Source organism: Tinamus guttatus, unplaced genomic scaffold (genome assembly GCF_059628265.1).
Source record: "Tinamus guttatus ecotype Peru unplaced genomic scaffold, ASM5962826v1 Tinamus_guttatus_pri_ptg000308l, whole genome shotgun sequence".
In the NCBI taxonomy this organism is placed as follows: Eukaryota; Metazoa; Chordata; class Aves; order Tinamiformes; family Tinamidae; genus Tinamus; species Tinamus guttatus.
This window is the reverse complement of record NW_028288842.1, coordinates 2,877,836-2,899,837: the sequence shown is the minus strand read 5'-3', so window position 1 is coordinate 2,899,837 and position 22,002 is coordinate 2,877,836. Positions and strand designations below refer to the sequence as shown.

The following is a 22,002-nucleotide window of genomic DNA, read 5'->3' as shown; positions in this document are numbered from 1 at the left end:
TCTTCTTGCATACCTAATGCAGATCAGGACTATTTCTAGAACTGCTGATATGTTTGCTCAGTGTTATAATATTGTCAGCAGAGGGAGAAAGGCATACCATAACTTTCCTAACACAGAGCCAAATTCCTGGAATGTCTGGGCCTAAGATCTTTTCTTTAAGTATTCTTAGACCCACAGTATTGGTATTATCTACTCTAGAGGATCTTTCATTCCTGCTCCATTAGAACAAGCATTACTTTCCCATATCTATTTACAGTTTATAAACAAAGCTGTGATTGCAAAAAACAGAATGTCTAAAAGTGCTGGTCATTTTCTTTAAGCAATAACATTCATCCAATGCTATCCCCATGGCCAGGATCTGAAGAACTTGCTTTTAGTAAGTTCCACTTAAGACTTTCTCCAAGGATTTGGATTCCTGTGTTGGCACCTACATCTGACAAGTAGTAGAAGGAAGATCAGAAGACCATTTGATATGGAGAATACCTCTCACCTGCCTTCTGCTCTGTCGCTTTGTCAGGTACAGGGTAGTACAATTTCCTTATGTTAATATAGTACTCCCTTCCATGGGCCTGGGAAATTTAAGATTAGGAAGGAAGCTTATTTCCTAATTTTAGGCTCCTGGACAGGACTTCAGGGAACAGGGAATACCTCTCAGAAGAGAAAAAAAAATTGTGATAATGGGGACAAAACCCACTAGGCATATTTGCTCCGGTTACAAAGCTACAGAATGAAATCTGTCAGATCGTGTATTTTTTTTCAGAAAGAGCTTTTCCCAGTAATGACTACTGGAAGGATTCTCAGAAAATAATGCAGGAAGCCTATGTACATAGGGCCATTAGGATATACATCTATATACTGTCATTACAACAAATCCGCCCACACCAGAAAAAAAAAAAAAGCAAAGCAAAACAAAAAATCTTAACATTAGCATATACCAATTTACTGCATCAGTTCAGATTAATTTAATTCAACTCCAATTCTTAGATGTGTGGCAAAATTAATACAGTACTTTGTTTTCAAACCATTTCGATTGCTTATTGATTTTGAGCTAGCTACTTATGTCACTTTCTTTTATGGAAAGTGCTCACTGATGTTCATGGGGGGGTTCTCAGCTGAGCACGGGCTGTGGGACTAAGTCTGTAACAAGGATCATCAACCAAGCAGCGAAGTCCACTAGAGCAACTATAACTGTATAAGTCCAGCAGGGCAAATTTAGCCATTTAGAAGAATGGGACTAGATACAAGGAAAGAAGACTCAAAACAAAGGCGGCTAAAAACAAGAAAAAACTATTATTGTAGATTTCTCCTTTTAATTTCTCAGTTGTATTCCAAACTATGACATCTGAAAAATTTTGGCCAGTCTTAGAGTTGGTAGAGAAAGAAAACTGGGATAAGGAGGTTTGAGAGTTTCCCCAAATCTTAAAACACTTTTTTCTTCTGTTGTTTTGGATAGGGAAGTGAAGAAGATATGATAAAGTAAATTAAAAGTCAACACTTTTTCTTTAAACCAAAACTGTAAACCCAAACTGTAAACTAGCTGTGAATAAAATCTCTGTTGTGCTTAGAAAACCTGGCACACATGTAGAGTCAGAAAAGGCCTTTCTTTTCTTACATAGAAGTTTCTTCACCTTCCTCTGAAATTCTTGCACCAGGCAGAGTTTCCTTTTTGTTGATATTAACTGTTTCTTTACTGGTCGGACTTCCTGTATTTGTAATATCTTGCATCTCTTTACTCTCTGTTTTGAAACGTTTCATTATTAAAACATAGAGCACTATGTATAAGAAACAACTTCCTGCCCGTAGTCCTGCAATGAGTCCCAGATAGATGTTCCTGGGAAAAAGAAAAAGAAAAAAAAGGCAAGAAAACATGTTTCCATATGTAATATGCACCAGTTCTGAATGAAGCCTTGCAAGATATCAAATAAAATTAGGCATAGGCATTTATTCTTGGTAAGGCATCAGACCATGTTTTGAGAAATTACAGACAGAAAGCAAACACTGATGATTTTGAGTCCCAGTCCCAGATCTGGTCCTGCATTGCTAGTAGAGATGCTTCCTGTGTTAGTAATGCTCATGGACCATATTTTAAGACTGGGATGGAGGAGCTGTGCAGCTGGGGCCCCACCTCTGTCCGTCAACAACAGGATACCAAGCCCCTGGCCACAGCACTTAATGTGACAGCCAGCGTCTGCATCCCTTCTCCAAGTACATTTTGTGACCAAATCTTTCAATAGTAAAATCCTATAGTAACCTCTTACAGTAAACTCATGCCCTGTTTTGCTTTTTTTTGTTTGTTTTTCAGTCCTGGGTTTTCTCCCTGTTCCAAGCCTTCACATTCACACAAAAATCCCCTCCGTTAAAGGACAATTCAGCTGAGGAACTGCTTCTTGCCTAGGCAGAGCAGCTGCCTGGAGAAAGTGTGAAGACCTTAACTGGTACACGATGATGAAGATGCACTGGGTAATGAAGATGACTGAGAAATCTTGTATTTAACATGGATTAAAAACAACCAGACTATATCTCTACCTGATACTTGAGTGTGTCCTCGGCTCATGAGATGCACACGGGGGTTGGACTAGATGACCTCTAGAGGTCCCTTCCAACCTTAAGCATTCTATGATTCTATGATTCTATGTTAGAAAGAAGAGAAATGAGGAGGTGAGGAAGGGTGACTTCAAACACTACACTTACTCTAGGGTTGTTCAATCTCCCCAAAACACCATTTTCCCCATTGCAATCTCCCCTTCAATGCACTAGGACTTCATTAAAGATACAAATTCTGGCAATGTAGAAGAGTGTGCTGCAATGCTGTATATCAAATTTAATCAAACGTGTGCCTCATATGAGCAACTAAGGCATAGCCAAAAAGAGTAGTTTTGATGCTTGAAATATCCTTAATTTCCGGACAATTCTCACCGGTAAAAGTGTACCTCAGTCCTTGGTGGACTCATTAAGTATACCTTAGCTGCCAATTTCCCAACCACTTTCTGAAAACTGGAACTCACCTGAATGCTTTTGTGTCATATACTCGGCAAGACCCAGATCCCCCGCATCTTTTTGTTCCCCATTTCAAGCAAGTCTCATCTATTAAGGCACCAAAATAAATAGGAGCTGGGAGTCCTCCTGCAAATGAAAGTCCTTCTCATGTGATCTCAAAAACACAGAAGTCAGAATTTAGTCATGGTGAAGAAATAAAAAAATGAACCTGAGTATAGGTTTCTGCTGAAAATAAGGGTGAAAACAGCCTTTGAGATAACAAGAATCATGAATATTTTTTTAGCTAAGTGCTGAAAGGGAGTGAAATGGATGGATGATTACAGCATCGTTATTTTCAGTATCAGTTCAGGGGGAAAAAATAGCTTCAATACTTCAAATACTTCAATAGCATTATCATAATTTTAACTTCTGTTGTTTGAAGAAATAATATAACCAAAACTTCTTTGTCTTTCCCTGGTGGTGTTATGTCCCATGATATATTAATAGGTATATCTAATATGCCTATTTGGGTATTATACAACTATTTGCAATTAAAATGGTTAATTCAGTGCAAAGGACTCAATCTAAGCACTTGATCAAAACCAAACATATCGCAAGTATGTGGCTGGTCTAGTAAACACAGTCATAATGTTTTAATATAATGAACCAGCTATTTCAGCACTCAGACAGAATACAGAGATTAAGGGAGAGAACCAAATGACTAAAAGGGCTTATCTCTGTGGGGAAAATTTCCAATGGTTAAGGCAAGGTTTACAAGAGGCAGGACACACTACATGTCTGAGGAATGGAATGAGTAGTTCTTGTAGGACAACATGGAAGGCAAAATTAGGTAGGCCACATCCTGGCTGTAACCAAAATGGTCAGCAATGGGGAGCAATACTCTTCATGAGTATTGAAGACTATCCAGACTCATCCTGCGCAGGTAGCTGGCCTTGAGCAAGGACATCCGACCAGCTAGCTTTGGTCTCTCTCTGCTATAGCCTTCTTTAATTCCAAAGGAAAACGAAACAAAGCTTTACCTAGTACTCTGCCACCTAGAGTTTCAATTCCCACAGCAAAGGATTTCAAGTCCGGTGAAACAGATCTGAAAAGGAAACAAAACACTGCATTAGTTTGATGTTTTAGGGAACAGTAGACTAAGGCGGCTACACTGATGTCTGTGCTGTGAGCATCTCCACCTGCCCCTTCCCAAGGGTACTGTGACTTACCTAGCACATTTCATCAGGACTCTAATTGAAAACATTTGTCAAAGTAAAAATTCACAAGTTCAGCCTCCTTCCTTTCCTATCAGTGGATGAGCTCTTGTTGAGCTAAATGGGAGAACCTTTAGAAAGTGCTCTTGAATCTAAGAAGAGCAAATTTTAAGAATTTTTGAGAGGATATATGCAGATAAAACCCACCTGGGCCTCTAGCATTTTATGCAGAAACAGCAACCATGAGTTACCTGGTTATAAAAGCACCTCGTTCCTAGCAGTGGAGTCAAGACCTGTGCCCATGAGGCAGGTTAGAAGAATTCACAGAAAGAGTAGAAGGGAGCACAGAGTAGGCACCAGGGCAGACAGGTTATTTGCTCTGGCCTGTCCATTTCCCAGACTGGAGGTTTTGCTAGGTTAGTTTATCATATCTTTTTTTTCTAGCATTATTAATAACTGCTGATTACTTGCACTAGCTGTCTGGCAGCTTTTCCCAGTACAGTTTACCCAGTCCATAATCCAGGCAAGCAGTAAGAACAGCTACAGTAAGAAATACTGCAATTTAGGGAAGAAAGTTAGCTAGTGATGTGCACTGCCTGCTGAAGATTGTAACTCATTGGTAAGATGACTGGAAAGGTATAAAATATGATCTCTTCTTCTGAGTATAACATAGTAATGCTGCTTGACAAGTAAGGGAACAAAAATTTTAAAAAAATATTGCTGCCAATATAATTCTGTTTATACCAGCTCTAGATAAAATAAATTATTGAACTCCTCACATATATGCAAAGTACAGATAAAATTCTGAGACAACAAAACTTTCTGTCAAGCCTCTTAATAAAGGTGAATGTTTTTTTCCAGAATAGTGTGCAAAGTATAGCCACTTCGTAAGTGAGTTAGCACCATATCTTATTTCAAATTCATTGCTCTGTTAAATACATACATCTAATTGCAATAAAAATGTAGTGTACAGGATCATAAGGCTTATTCATCATCAAACTATGTACTAGGCCTTAAATTGGAATTAAGTGGTGGATAAACATTCTATAATCCCTCCAAAAGGAGGTGGATTTTAGAGAACAGGGAAAGACTCACAACCCCATTTTGATTTGAATGCCATTCCTCAGAAGAGGAACGAAATGGCAGATATCATACTTTGGTTCTCTGTTCCCCAAGCTTTATGGTCAAGGTAAGGCAAAGTATTTCACCTAAACATTATCATATATGTTGGAGTGCCTCCTAAGCATAAAATAAATGCATATGCAGCCTGTAATGCTAAAAAATAGGGAAATGTTTTGGTACAGCTTTCTCTTTGGCATTGTCCCAAAACTGCGGAGAAATTGCCAAGTCCATGCCCTTGTCCTTCCACACAGCTGCAATTGTGAAACACCTGAAAGAAGATGAGAAGGAGAATTTATTTAATTAGAATTCAGTGTATCCTATGCACTACCTACTAAGAAAGAGGTAGGTTTTTCACTCCATGTAACAGGCAGGCTGTTGTTTATGCTGAGAGAACCTCCCTAATCGTCTTTACAGACTTATGGCCACGTTCATTGTTATGCTGCAGTTGTTCTAAGCTGCTCCAGAGACACAAAGCACCTTGATTCAGGTTTTGGCCGTGCTGAAGCTAGGACAGAAAGTGCTTTGTGTATGATGAAGATGGGCCAAAACTATAAAATTCAGATACAAAATCTGAAGCCATTCTGGTCAGGGATGCTATGAAGTACATAAATAACAATAACGGTAGGAGCATGAAAATGCTAACATGGGTACCTACTATTATATATCTAAATCAACATTTGGCCTTGGATTGCAAGTGCACTGTGTCATATCCATTGAAGAGAGTAACATTTGTAAATACACACATAAACGTATTTGTAAACTTTATATATTTAAATATTTGCATAACTTAAATATTTGTTTGGATACTGTTTATGGCCATAAATATGACAATCAAAGACTTGAGTTTGAGCTCTATGTATTTTCCCTGCAATGCAAAGCTTTTTCAGATCATAGAATCACAGAATCGTTAAGGTTGGAAGGGACCTCTAGAGATCATCCAGTACAACTCCCCTGCACACGCAGGGTCACCTAAAGCATGTGGCACAGGACTGTGTCTAAGAGGGTTTTGAAGATCTCCAGAGAAGGAGACTCCACAACCTTTCTTGGCAACCTGTTCCAGTGCTCTGTCACCCTCACTGTTAAGAAATTTTTCCTTAAGATCCTGTGGAACTTTTGATGCTTCAGTTTGTGACCGTTTCCTCTTGTCCTATCACTGGCCACCACTGAAAAGAGGCCATCCCTCTCCTCCTCACTCCCTCCCTTGAGGTATTTATATACACTGATCAGGTCCCCTCTCAGCCTTCTCTTCTCCAGGATGAACAGGCCCAGCTCTCTCAGTCTTTCCTCACAGGGCAGTTGTTCCAGTCCCTTAATCATCTTCATGGCTCTGCACTGGACCCTCTCTAATAGTTCCGCAAGAGGGATCTTGTACTAGGGAGCCCAGAACTGGACACAATTTTCCAGATGCGGCCTCACCAGGGCTGAGTAGAGGGGCAGGATCACGTCCCTCGACCTGCTGGAGACGCTCTTCTTAATGCACCCCAGAATCCCACCTGCCTTCTTGGCCACGAGGGCACACTGCTGTTTCATGATCAACTTGTCCATCATGACACCCAGGTCCTTCTCTGCAGAGCTGCTCTCCAGAACATCAGTCCCCTGCCTGTGCTGGTGTCTACAGTTATTCTTCCCCAGGTGCAGGACCTTGCACTTGTCCTTGTTGAACTTCATGAAGTTTCTCACCACTCAGTTGTCCAGTCTGTCCAGGTCCCTCTGGATGGCAGCGCAGCCCTCTGGGGTATCAGCTACTCCTCCCAGTTTGGTATCATCAGCAAACTTCCTGAGGGAGCACTCTATCCCTTCATTCAGGTCAAACTGACAATTTGACCTGGTCAATTGAGGTTGTCACACAAGTAAACAGTAGTTCAGCCACCTAGTCTTGCACTAGTCTAAGCACTCATGTTCAGCAAGGACTAGGACTAACCTAGTCTACTGCTCGCTGAAGCAGACTAGGATCTTTCACATGAATTGGTGATTATACTCAACTTCGAGTGTTATAAACTGCAGCAGAAAAGTAACACCAATTACAGTATAATTTGCAAATGGGAAAACACTTTCTGGGAGCTTTGAATCTCCCTTTTACAAATCCAGCCACGGCAATAATATCAATCCAGTCCCTGATGCGGTCAGTCTCCAGCAAGCAGTGCCACTGAATGCTGTCTATCTCACATCAGGCACAATGAACTGTTATATGCTGATGATCTGAACCAAACCAGTTAATATGGCCTAAAGAGAACTAAACATTGCTCACACAAAATGCTCCTCCAACAGATCTCTGTTATCTGTTGGGCTCTTGAGGGTGCTCCTCTGCCCATGGTCTAGCTGAATTCAAGTGATGGATCCTTGCTTAAAACTTTGCAGGAAGTTTAAGCAAAGGTGAGCACACAGACCAACACTTACTGGTCTTACAACTGTATTGTTTAGAAGTAGGATTTATTTAAGTCAGCACAGTCAGGCTGCCTGAATGGTCTGTGAAGCTGCTGCTCCAGTGCTACAGCAGCTCAGGTATGATAACAATTTCAGTACCATTCATACCAATTCATGAAACCAGCACACAGTTTTATATAGGTCTGCACATGAGTTCCCACCACAGGATTTGCTGGTAAAATAACAAAGACAAAGGCCTTCTGAAGCAGACCACTCTTAGCTGTGCAAACCTATGCACAAGAAATCTCCTCAGAAACTTAAAATGAAATAATCATCTTGCTGAAAAGAAAATCATTTGAGTTAAATTTCAAAAATTTAAAATAAAAGCACCTTGAATTCACTCAGTTTCTACTTGACGGTTAAACAGTACAAAATGGGCATCTGTCTCCACAGAGTTTCTTAATCAAAAAGCCCAAACAGAATGATTAGAAAGCCAAAATGAACAGATTGAGAAACCCAGCAATATGAATAATCATCTGTCCACCTATACATTTACCATATCCTTTCCAACTCCAGTTGATGATTTACATCCAGCAAAGCAGGCTGTCATGTAAGTGATTCCGTTGTCCCCACACACAGGGTCCCATTGATTCATCCTGCAGCTGCAGTCAGCATTGCAACCGGCTATGAAACTGTTCTGGGGTGAGATTTGTTTTGAGCTGCAGGAAAAGGTCAAGAAGAAACAAAAGAATTATGTAGTTGAATTATAATTTCAGACAAAACATATGAGAGTAAGTAGGAAAAAAAAATGAGAAATTGAAGGAACACCTATGGGCAGATTATCTGCTAGTATCCAGTGCCCAATAGACCGTGAAGCTGTTTTATGAAGACTAAGCTATTGTCGGCTAAACCAATGTTATCTTGAGAGCTCCTCTCATCATGTATTAAGTTTTATGCACTATTGCTAAAAAGTAGGTATCCTTGGCTTTTTAAAGGGTAGGAGAACACAAAGAAACACAAAGTAGGAGAAAATATTTGAAAATTCAGTCCAAGAAAAAGGAGAGGAAACACAATCTCTGTCACCTGTAGACTAGCCATGATCTCCCCTGCTAGTGGAGCCTTGCATGTTGGAGGCAGTGATACATACTTCCCACAAAACTATAGCAGCAAGGTGTTCCTGACATTTGTTCACTGGATCAGAGCAAATTAGTGGCAATGAAAGCCAAGCGCATCAAGGGGGAAGTGCTGCTTCCACGTCAGCTCTGATCATCTGAAGCAGCAGAACCACCAGATCTTGGCCAGGCTTGAGTCGTTTCTTATCAAATCTAATTTGTTATGATACATTATCATGGGCTTTTATCACTTCCATTTTTATTAACATTTCTCTAAAAAGCATGTAACTGACAGCCAAAGCGCTAAGTAAGAAGATGGCAATGAGAGCTGAGAATTAAAGAAGTGGCCAACAGTTCTGTGGGCATGGCAGCAGGGCTCAATTTTCAAGGAAGTGTGAAGAGGCCACAACCCACAAATCACCTAAGCTTTAAGGTGACTTGCATGCACAAATTTAAAAAACATGACCTGAACTCACAAATCAAAGAAATAGTACTGAAAATATTCCTCTTCTCCATTCCCACCCCTCAACCAAAAACAAACCTCATGAGGGGTTACATTCCTCCTAAGTTTTTTAGAATAGAAAATGACTGGTTTCCTTTCTGCTTTTGTTGTGATATGTCTGGACTTCAAACCATAAATTAGTAAACTGGTGGAATAGTACGTGACTCACTTGATCAGAAAAGTCTGATCACGTGATAAATTTGCCAGCCACTCTCAACTGTCAGGGGGTAGAAAAGCTGCAAAGGCTCTTTCAGTAGTTGCTATCTTGACATTTCTGGCTTATTGTTTAGTTCAGTCTGCAGTATCTGATGTTGTACTTGGCCACAGTAATCACCACTGGCCAAACCTGCCATCTTTTGCTTAGGTAACCTCAAAACTGAACTGGGTTTCAGGTTTGCCAAGATACCTAGATATATTCTTGAAGATATGCTCAGTTTCTTGAAATACAGGCCTGAGTTTCTGTCTGAACTGAAAATCCAACAAGCTCTAACAGATTCAGCTCAATCCTTTAAAACCTCTTTAAATTTGCCAGACTAGACTGAGCTAAATTTGCACAGTAGGCAAAATGTTCTCAAGAAGGCATGGCATGGCCCTGATGAGGGAGGGGGAATCTTCTATCAGGGAAGCGCATGTTCCTTGGTTAACACAATTTCTACCTTCCGGGGAAAAGAATAGACCCAGATAGACAGGTAGGCAGCCCCAGATGGCAAGAGAGATTGGTAACTACCAATGTAGGCTGACAACTACTGAGCTAGAGCATAGTCCCTTCTAGATGTAAAGCCACTGGGGTGCTATGAGGAAGCCACCTTCAACACATTCTACACTTCCCAGTCTCTCTAGGAGCAGCAGGAGGCCAGCTTTAAATTAAATCTTTGAAGTAAAATATGAACATTTCAGTTGCGTGAGATCAATTTCCTATTCTTTAGTAGCTTGCCAGCATAAAAAGGTACACTGCCAATAAACAGCAGTAAACTTTTTCCAAAAAGAAACATCCAGTTTAACTGAAACTTGAAAGCCAAAGTCATAGGAATTTTGCACATCCCCAACACAAGTATCAATTGAGCCTGTCAAGTCTATTCTAACTCGTAGGATCCACTTGTGTGTGTTAGTAAGGGAGAGAAGAAATGATATAGTCACAGTAGCATCACCAAGCTGAAACAGTACTGACTGACACTTGTAGATAAATTTGCTACACTTAGGTTTAAAAGACAGCTTTTAAACATACAAATAGACATATATCTTTATACAGAAAGCTACAGTAATATGCTACAGTAAATGAACAGAGAGGCTCTATTTCAGAACTCATCCAAATCCAGTTTGGAATGTTTTCTAAATTGAAAGGTTCTTAGTGCAGATGAGATTATAGCCCAGATGAGAATGAAAGAATTCAACTGCATGCAAAATAACCAAAACAAGAGAGGAAAAAATGATGGCAAAAGGCACAACCAGCACAAACTCAGGGGAATACATACCCAGAGTAGGACACTGTCAATCCAGCCACTTGGAGCACCTCACAACTGCACGTGAAGTACAGGAGATTTAGCAGAAAGGCGAGTATAAAGGTGATGCATGCAAACTTTGCCATTGCAGTTACTTGCAGCTTGAATTTCTTAATCAGAAAGCCCCCTAGAAACATCCCCAAGATTGTGATAGGTAAAAGTACCACACCTGCAAATAAAAGGCCACAGAAATATGTCAACTACTGCTACTTAGATCCTTTTTAGAGAAAATATCTGATACTAGGAGTTTCAAAAACAAACAAGCAGATTCTGACCTTTTTTCAGAGTGGTCCTTTGAGGTTCTACAATTTTTTGTTACCTTTATCTAACTTTTATTACCTGCTCATTTTTCCTCCTCTTGTTACAGTTTTAAAAAGCCAAATAGAGAGCTTCTATTTTTTTATTGTGAGGGGTTTGTCTTTCTCTGTGTGTCTTTTTTTGTCATGCTGTTGTGTAAAATTTTACCAGCATTCAAAAAAAGCCAGAGTGGGGGAAAAGAGTTGTTTCTATTTTTGTATCTGACTCACAGCAAAAGCAGACCTGCTTCAGATTGAAGTAATAGAATACAGATTCTGCGTGTCTTCAAATATCCTAGTTTTCTTGCCATGGTTATTAGACTGTGATTATCCAACTCTGCAAAATATTATCATTCAGCTTTCTTTTTTTTTTAAGGACTAAAATTAAAAAAAAAATTAAGGGACCTGGCAAATGAAAGAAGAATTTTGAGGTGAATAGAATGATCTGAAATCTTACACTTCTTGGATTTATATATATAATAATGTTATCTGTTTTTTATATCTGTTGTTGATTGTTTAAATAAATTGTATTTGTAAATCAAAGCTAAAGAACATTTGAACCAAACTGTTATTCTGGAAAGGAAAATAAGGCATTTCTTTGGATGTTTTTGAAATTAAACAATCATGGTTCTTTTAGTTGCTGCTTAGTTGCAATTTATGCAGGGTTTGTTTCCATGAAGACTGACACAAATTCACAATGTCAAAGACATTCTTTGGGAAAAGCTTCAAGTGAAGAAAAAATAATCCATTTCTAGTAATCCTCTAGCTGGTATTAGGAATATCAGGAAAATTAACATCCATTTTCAAAATACTGTAGGAAACTGACAAACATTCCACATGCCTTTCCTTTAACCAAAGAAAAGTTCACAGAAACCCTTTTTAAAGTAGCAGACAAAACAAATAAAATCTTCCTTCTTGATCTTAGAGAAAAAAAAGAAGACAGATACCTACCAATTAGAAAGATGGCTTTTGCCACTGACACATTGAATTGCTGCTCCATGAACTTGGTCTCATAGGTTATCAATCCAACAAGTGAATTGTACTGCAAAATAGTGAGGAGCACATACACCAGGAAAATTGGGTTTCCAAACAGCTTCTTCAAAGCTGGTAGGAAATCTGCAATGGAGAGGTATATGCTGTACACCCTGCTAAACATAGAGAAGAATCATTTTGGCATCTGTTAGCTAATAAACTCAATCTTGATTTAATTAATAGCAGGATATAATTTTTTGCCTATTTTGTATGATAGCCAAAATGAGAATTTTCTCCACTGCCAAGACGTGATTTACAGAGTTGCTGCTGCATGAAGCAGCAATGCTGAACAGTATGGGGGATGCTGGAATGATACATCAGAAATCCCAGTTTATCCTCTTTGTGACTATTCATCAAAGGCTACAACACAACTTTCGACACCGATCATCAATGCCCAAACAGGAGAGTATGAGGCCAAACAGGCCTCAAGATTAAGATCCTCTATTAAATGCCAATAAAATATTTGCTGTCTAAAGCAGCAGCCTTTGCAAACCTTATGAGAGCCCCATACGAGGCAGGAACCTTTGCTGGGATACTTAAGTAAAGTATCTAAATCCATAAAATTGTACGTGCGTACATATGAATAAAAACCTTGCGGGACTGAGTCCAGCACTGTGTACTTGTTTCTAATCTTAATTATACCAAGTTATCAAAGCCAGGGTAACTGAGTATTTATACAGGAACTCCCCCACCTGCCAAGGAGGTACTGAGCTATAGCTCCATGTAGCCCCATGTTTCCCTCCCAGATGTTGGTGTCCGTTAAAGAGAAACCTGCCAAAACTGTTTGTTGATGAAGGACTGGGATGTTTTGTGCCCTTCTTCTTAAGGTTATAGCTATAATAGATCAAGTGACTACTACTGTGTTGAACTGGCAAGTGCTCAGAGCAACAGCATGAGCTTTTTCCAACCATCTCGCATAGCAGGAGGATTGAAGCAAGCCCTCAGCACCCAAGGATAATAGTACAGTTAAGAGAGAGAGCTTTTGTCCATCGTATGCACTGCAGCAACATGCATTTTGCTGGATGCTGTGCAAACCCTTGCTCATCTCAGAGTGGAGCCCTGGGAGAGAATTCACGTGCAAACGTTTGGCTGTAATCTTTCACCTTTTACGGCCTCAGAGAACTTTAACTGTGGCTGTATTGGGGGGTCTATTTTACAATGATCTCCCTGAATAGCCATAGACAAATGACTAATCTTCTGATTTTCATCTTCTCCTTCTTTTGGCAAGGAGTAAGGCAGGAACCAGAAAGGCAAAGAAGCTATGAAGCTGACTGCTCCACAGATCAATAATCCAAGCCACCAGGCACCAACCCAACGGGTATCTTTAGGATTTATGTTGATGGCATCTATAAAATACAGAAAAATAGGAAAAGAAATTAAATACAGTATTACAGTAATTAAACTTTAATTTCAACTTCAATTTATAAGATTTAAACAGCAGGAAAAAGTAGATTTATATTTCATGTGATGACTTAAAAGGCAGCTTGTATTAAATCATGTAGTCAAAAGTAAGAAGTGCCAGTGTTTCCATCTAGATCCATGGTGACATTTCCTGCAGCAGACTAGCCTTTCAACACTTTCTCTGGGGATGGGTGACAGCATGAGAGCCCTTAATCACCAAAAGAAGAAATTCCCTTTCTCAATTTCTGAGCTTTCTCAATTTCTGACTGTCCCCTCCTTCTTCCAACCCCCAAATCAATAGGTTTATCCTTGTAGTTCCTCAATTTTTCTTGGGATTAGAGACATCTAAAGCGTATGCAATAATGACATAGTGTTTCATACAGATCCTTTTCCACTTTTATTCAGAGAACCACTTTGCCAAATGTCCATAAACAAAAACCCTTCACTGTTTTCTTGAGAAGGGGTACCCTTTCATTTTTTCATTCATTCCCAGCTACTAGGCAAAGGTGTAATAAGGGTGGTTCCAGTCACGCTGAGGTGCTGAAGATGTAAATCAAATAGCAATAACATCAGCTTTTGAGTAGCAAAAATCTTCAGAGAGACCTGCTTTTTGGACTAGTAACCTGGGTATGCACTGTTAGCATGCTGGCTCCTATATTGCAGCCCTCTCATCTAGATCAAGCTAGATCATGGATGATCTTGAAGGTCTTTTCCAATCACAATGATTTTATGATCATGCTGCAACAGCTTCTTACCAATATCCACAACGCCAATATCAACCCACAGGTTGGCACAGAAAGATCCAAGCAGGAAGCCCAGGGTTGGCCCAAACATCCCCGCAGATCTCACCACACCTGTAGCATGAAGGAGACATGACAAACAAGCGAGTAAGACACTCTGTGGACAAGCATCCTGCTCTTCTGAGGAGGAGATGAAAACAAATGGGCACAGTCTACCTGAGAATGTCTAAGAGTAATACTTTTAGAGGCAAGAAAATGAAGCGTAAGTCCCTAGACCACTAGCTTCAATGTGAAGTGGGTTACTGGATGGCAGAACAAATATGAGGATAGAGAATCTATACTGCAGTAGTTTTTGCCTGTCTTTTCCTCCTGAGGAGTTCTCAGATTTCTGTAGTTCAGCGTACGGCAGTTGACTAAAGATCGTACTACTCTAGGCCCACTGAAGGTATCATAATTATGTTTATAACTTGCATAGTGTTTTGTGATTTTAGAATTCAGAACTTTTCCCTGTACTATATTTTCAGGTCTGTAGCTTAAGTTGCAGCGGTTCAATTGGCAGTGTGCATACAAAGGACATATTCTTGAAGGTTAGAGTCACATATAAATGACAGAGGCAATAAGAGTGAACCTTGACAATATTTTCATTGGGCAACAAGGAAATATAAATCTGGCTGTATTCAAATAAAACACCATAGACAGAACCTTTGCTGATTCCTTGAGCAGTAAAATAAGCAAACTACTTAATGGATGAATTAATACATACTTATGTACATACTGTGTTGTTATACCACAGAGATATTTCACTCATTAGTTTTGCAAACTCACTGCTGATTACAGTGATTGCTCAACTAATGATCAAAGACTTCTATAATGAATTCTTACAGTGTAATGTAACCATATGAATCTTCCTCCCTGCTTCGTTATTTCAATGGCATATTTCTTTCAGGCTCTTACTTTAATTGTTTTGAAAATCTAGCCTTCTAAATTAAATACTAATGATAAAACATTTGACTTGTGTGAAGTCAGGATTTTGACTTTGGAAGTCAGGAAACAGCTCTTTCTGTTTATCAATTAATCTAGAGCAGGTATTACTCCTTTGCACTATGAAAGCACATGTCCAAAGTTCAGATACTCAGTATTAAATTTCTAAAATAAACACGTAAAAAAACCTAGCATGTCAGTATCAGCAGACTGGTATTTTATAGCTTATCTCTTTAAGATGATATAAACTTAGAAGGATAGGTGCAGTAATTTTGAACACATGTGAAGTACTTATGTTTCACATTTGCATAGCTTTTAAATTAAAGAATATTTTCTCTAATCTAATAAATTTCACCTATATTATGATAAGATAAAATCAAATGAGTTCACTATGATATTTTCCCACTATAATTTTGTATTTATCCTTTGCAATTAATAAGCAGCCTGAACTGTAAACAGCAAATCATGCAAACATATAAATTAATCAGCTGCTGCAAATTAGCATACCTCAACCTAGCCCTTATATTGATACCTAACTATGGTATATAACCCGTTTTAAAATTTACAACATACATTGGCCTCAGACTTGTTTTTATTGGAGCCACTGCTTTCAATAGATACAGGATTATATGTTAACATTCAACTTTGTGATGTAATTTCGTTCATTCACAGGCTCTCTTTCAGTGAGAAATCCATGGAAGTGGAGTACACGTCATTAAATAATTTTAATTGCCTATTATTCATCTTCTAGAATGGTAAATCTAGTTGCTACTAATGTCAACATTAAGTTTCAATTATGCTCAGAAATCGTTTTTTTTTTAAAAAAAAAGTCCATCAAAAGCTTCTGGTTTGAACCGGATCTTCAGAGATGCTGTGGCAACACTTCTAGAGGCACCTAAGCAGGAGTTAGATATCTGAATACTATGAAATACCTAAGTTAGGTGATTAGTATGGAATACTAGTTGCAAGTTTATAACTTATAAAAAATAGCAGTCAATCAGTCTCAGCCTTTCAAGCATTTACTCCAGCCAAAGGCACTCTCAGAGCAAACTGGTCAGAGCCTCGCAGTCCTACCTCCTCATGAATACCCGTTGCTTGCAGACAGTGAGTCAGGTTGTTATATGTCATAGACATATGGGGCAGTCACCCTATGTGGAAGCATTTTTAGGACTGTATGCAGTGTACAGTGCATCATACCAGTAAGGGCATTAACTCAGGACCATGTTGATGGCGTGGTAGACCTACATAAATCAAAAGCTTGCCTGAAAAGATCAGTTTTCTGTCTTATACAATTCTATAGCAAAGTTATCATCCTCTATTAAGTTTTGTAAGATAGCTAAAATAAACTAAAAAAAAAAAAAGTTGTTCTCTTGCTGTTCCATTCTATGGCAGTTTTATTACTATCAGCTGCACTACAGCTCTACCAAAATGATCATAAAGCTGTATTCTGTTCAGTGAAAAGCTGTCTCTACCACAACAGTGGCATAAATAATGGCACATTAGCAGTAGAAATCTGCATTCTTGCTCAGCAAAACTTTAAAGAGCAGGAGAAGAAATGGAGACACATGAAGGTGATGCTTCTGGCTCAGAGTCAAATAATGTGATCAGTGTTTAAAGTACAAGAGCAAGGCTTAACTTGCCTTTTTCATTATAAATGAAAACTCTTATTAAATATTTGACAGAAATGCCCTCATGAATTGGCTTGTATAACTCATAAAAATGTGTAAGAAGAGCTAGATTTGGTCAAAAAGTGGAATTACAGGCCTACTATATTTAGTGGGGTGATTTTTTTGCATTTTGGTCAGTCCAGTAAAATATTGAAATCTTTTATCTGAATATGGCTCTGAAAAAAATCTATTCAGAATGTCAAAATGAAGCATCTGGATACATCAAAAAAAAAAGTTTCTGTTACATGACTCAAATTTTCATTCAGTTGAATCTATACTATTCTCTCTCTCTCCTTATACTTTATACTTTTGGTCTCATTTCCTTAGTAGCTCCCAAAACATCACAATCCCTCCTAGACTGGACTCTAACAAGAAAAAGAAAAATCAGCTCTGCATTTTTTTCTTTTTTTTAACTTGACTTTAATTATAAGCTCAGAGGTATTACAAATATTACAAATGTCTGGTGAATAGAACTTGGATTTTTGTCCTCTGTACATAGTATTTCCTTTTTCTTCAAGCTACAGATTTCCTCACCACCAAATGAAGGCATTTGCAGTGGCCTTACATTGCAGCCTCGCTCATCGATTATTTCTTGAAATCAGTACGGACTCTGACTCTATGACCAGCCAGCTTCACCAATTTTAATTTCTGTATCATTTTCAAGAATCCTGAGTCACACAGAGACTTCAGGGTATAAAAACAAATTGGCAATAAATGAATTAGCTTGGGTGTAAAGACTTTCTGTCTTGGGCAATAGGATATCCTGCCTCAGAACAACAACAACAACATCCTAATTAGAAGTGATTTGTTACCACATCCTGGCAAGGGCTTGGTTTGTCCTTGGTTAACTATTGACATAAAAGGTTTCATCAGCAAGTTTGCTGCCTGTAAAATTCAAAATGCCATGTAAATGTTTCTGAAACATGTTTACTGTAATTAAGGATAACTCTGGTATTTATGGGTAGGTGATCAGGAAGAATTTAGTCTCTGAAGCTGTGTAATGAAGGTGATATTCTAATGCCAGATATGAATAATAAACAAAAGTGGAGAAATAAGTATCTGACCTTGTTTCTTTTCAGTAGAGAAAAATCTGGCTCATATTGTAGAAGCCAAATGTAGAAAACAAGTGGAGCCTTTGGGAAATATCCCTCAAATGTAAAGCTGAGATCTCTTTAGCATTCTTTATTCACCTCTGCATAATGAAAAAGTGCCAAAATAGAGCAGACAAATTTTTTTGCTTGGCTACAGGAATGCTAGAAAAAATGATAAACATCACACATTTGCATATTACCTATGTAAAATGCTGAGTTTTCTTCTTTAGAAAAATCATCAATATATGAAACGCCCAGTGGCATAACTGGTGCTTCCCCAATTCCACGTAAAAGGTTTCCCATCAACACAAAGAGCCACAGATAGGAACTTGATGTTTTCTCACATCCTGCAGGCCACAAAAATTAACATTTTTGTGAACATAGTTCTGAAAATATCTTTTTGCAATGGAAAAATAACATAACATAAAACACTTTACAACTCCATTATGGGCTTGTAAATATCAGGGTTTCTGTTAAGGGCTTCACTATTACTCAGGAAAAGAGAGTATGCAAAATGAGGATAAGCTAAAGACAGGGTTCCAGTAGCAAATTTCATGCTTACCGGAATGTTTCACTTCTTTTGGTGTTTCTGTAACATTTAAAACTGGATGGTCCACAGACACTGCTGGGGAGCAAGCTGATAAACTTGTAGAAGAGTTGTCCACAGTAACAGTTATCCTTTCATAATTATAACTGGAAAACAACTGTGTAAAATACAACTGACATAGGAAAATCTCTGTTCTCTACAAGAAATGAATATGAATCTTGTGCTCATGGGATTTTTCAAAATGCTCTGGCCATGCTAACACAAATATTTTCTTTAGTTAAAGAGCCAAAAAGCTCTTCTGGGTCTAAGAGACCATCTTTGTGAATCAAGGACGGAAGTCCACCATCTGTCCACATACAATATTGCTGACATTTTTCCCCACTGGCAACAATTCTTACCTATGTGACAGACATGTAATATCGAAATATCTCTATTTAAAATCAGCCGTCTCAGGATCTAATGGTAATCTACATATGTCTATGACAAGACTAATGCAGGCTGCAAAACCCTAGTCCCAGGTAGGCTGCGTTTAGACAGCCAGCTACTACTGTGAGACTGCTGAGTAACCTGTAGCAGGTCTGGCTACAACTACACCACACTGGCAGGAATGGAGAGCAGATCTTCCCTCCAAGGATGCTATCAAGTGATAGCATTTAATATTATGATGGACAACAGTAAGGCTCCCATGGCTATTGAGTTTTGGAGAATCTTCATTATTCAGTTGTGGGTTTGGAATAAATCAGATTTTCCCTTGCTCTGCCCCCTGCAGCACAAGCTCTCTACTATTTCACAGGCAGAGCGGTGGCTGATCACTTTGTGCACCACCATCCCCAGATATAACTCCTTCTAAGCTTTTTTTATGCAAGTCTTGGAGCTAAGGAAGATTTACAAATACTTTTAGTTTTTAGAGACAGAGGGGCTTTATTTTCAACTACAGTTCAGTAAGGCTGATGAGGAACTCAAGAGGAAAGAACTGCTTCTGACAGCTATGCAGGCACTTAGCTTACTTATCGTACACGTTTTTTAGAAGCTTAGCTCTTCCAGCTAGTCCAGTGGGTGGTAGGTACACACCTCCATAATTCTGAAGAGCTCAAAATAAATAGCCTTTAGGGAGAAAGAGATCCCTTCACGTAAGAGTTTAAGTATTTAAAAAAGGAATGAATCTTAAAAAAAGATCTGTGTCCGCATTTATCTGTGTTATGTGAAAAATTCAACTCAGCTTATGCATTGTTATGAATAAGATTCTGTAGCTATACAAACACTTTGAACTTCAAATTTTGCTCTTACCTACCTAGTTGAAAAAGCTGTGCTTTCAGAAAGGAAATCAGAGAGTCAATATTTAAAAAATCCATTTACTAAAACCTTCCAGTTTTCTGAAAGAATCGTCAAGGTTTTAACTGAGATGTAGGATTTAAAATAAATCATACGATCAAGTTCAATTACTGCACACTGTGAAAACTGTCCATATTTACCGTCCCATTAGGAACTGAGGCATCACTGATAAAAATGCTCCAAGTGACATAATGAGACATCCAACAGCAATTAATTTTGGTCGATGGACTTTTGGCCCAAGGTAACTCACCAATAGCATTACCATTAGGTTACCTGCACCATCAAAAAAAAGATATCAGTAAGATTACAAAAGAAAATGTGTTAGAGGGGGGAATAACGTGTTAAGAAGGGGTAGCTTTCTACTATTCCAGAAAGTAGACATACCTATCTCAAAACTGCCATCAATGATGCCAACAATTGATGAGGAAATTTCAAATCTCCTTTCAATTTGACTGGACATGCTCTTCATGTAGCTTCCAGAAAATCCTTTGGCAAAAAAGGAAAAAGCTAGAGCTCCAAGAAATATCTGAAGAGAGAAAATATTGGAGTTTGCAAAAGAACAAATTTTTCTTTATGTCTGGAAGGCTCAGCAACCTACTCAAGGAACATAAGAATCAGATATTTCGTTATCTAATTCTTCATGAAGAGGTCAAGAGGTTCTTTCTACTGTTTTCACTTAAACAGCGGGTGCTACTTGCTTTAACTTCAGTAGCCTGCAAAGCCTCTTCTTTTGCAATGAAGAAAGTTAATTGATTGAGGCATTGATTCTGCACAATTTCTACCTCTCTACCACTAATTTTTAGCCACTTCCTTTATTAGAGAAGACTTGCAGCATACAGCTCTTTTTTACTAGTAGCATTAGTATGGCATGTTCTTCTTACTCTTACTTTTTTTCTTTTAAAAATACTGATAAAATTATGTAGCTGGTTTAACAATTAATACTTGTAGGATTACACCACATCTGTAATGCATTCATTAGCAAAAAAATGGCACCATCTTTTAACCAATGAATGCATCTATTGAGCTTGAGGTGCTTGGAATCAAAAGCTAAAACACTGTTTCTCATACATGTAGCATGAATTACTACCACGCAAAATTAACTACATTTTGATAGAACTTCAATTTATATTTTTCAGTCTTCTAAATGAAATATATGCTGAGGGCTACTCTCCATACCTTTAACTTTGAGCAATCATGGCACATGTGCTTGGCAAGAACTGCTCTGCCATTGTTGTCTGTGAATGGTGGCTTGTCCTTATGTTGGCCAGTAGTGATTCTCCCATCCATGGTTTTCCTTCTTTAAATTTAATATGTAGGCCTTCCTATTGTAAAATACGACCATGAGTCACCTATTATTCACGTAGCAATAAAAGCTTCAGCAACATTTTTCAGGCACATTAGACAATGAGACACTATTTGAAGCACTTACACAGTAAATTTTTTCTTCTCCGAAAGAATCTTGAGCAGGGTTCAAAATGCCATTATAATGATTTAAGGGTTGCTGCACCTGCTTTGGTAAATCTGCTTTTTAGAAGACTTCAGGATCTTGATTCTATAAAAAGGAAAATAGAGATAAGTTTCTCACAGTATCTGTATGAAGAAAGGAAGTCCCTGAGCAGCTGGAGAGCTTTTCAGAAAACCATCTCCAGTGTGCTTGAACTAATTCCTACATTATTCCTTAGGAATCTGCTTCTGGTCACTGTCTCAAGCTAAATCAAGCCCTGGTCTGACCCAGCAAGGCTACAGATATGGTGTAATATTCACAAAGGTTTGCACAGATTTCATCATCTATGAATTTGCAGTAATTCTCAACACTCCACTGCACAATTCTGGCAGTTCTCCTATGAAAAAAGAAATATTTATTGGATAAATGTACATAGAATCAGCCTTGAAATGATGTGAGAGGAGGAAACAAAGCAAGGAATATGGTAAAGACAAAGATGAATTAGGGAAAAAAAAGGGCAAAGCGCAAAAGAAACAATGGATATCTTCAAGGCATATGGGCCATGAGTTTCTGCAAAAAGAAAAAAAAAAAAGATGGTAATTGTAGCTGTTTTAAGGAGACTGCCAAAAAATTCTCATTAAAATTTAACTCTGTTACAAGGAATTGTCATAGCTATGTGAGT

The 22,002-nt window shown here is 38.4% G+C and overlaps 1 protein-coding gene across 1 annotated transcript; it reads right to left on the bottom strand.

Annotated features, from left to right (window-relative positions):
• Positions 1-1,527: 1,527 nt before the first annotated feature.
• On the bottom strand, positions 1,528-21,194 carry LOC104568508 (solute carrier organic anion transporter family member 1C1). The gene is made up of 14 exons (XM_010215410.2): positions 21,053-21,194; positions 20,261-20,402; positions 20,017-20,149; positions 18,560-18,690; positions 18,198-18,344; positions 14,274-14,372; positions 13,221-13,463; positions 12,037-12,201; positions 10,763-10,958; positions 8,233-8,395; positions 5,399-5,580; positions 4,017-4,081; positions 3,006-3,123; positions 1,528-1,831 (listed from the first exon to the last, which is right to left on the bottom strand). The coding sequence occupies exons 1-14, from the start codon at positions 21,161-21,163 to the stop codon at positions 1,609-1,611; spliced, it is 2,118 nt and encodes a 705-aa protein (XP_010213712.2). The 5' UTR covers positions 21,164-21,194; the 3' UTR covers positions 1,528-1,608.
• Positions 21,195-22,002: the final 808 nt, after the last annotated feature.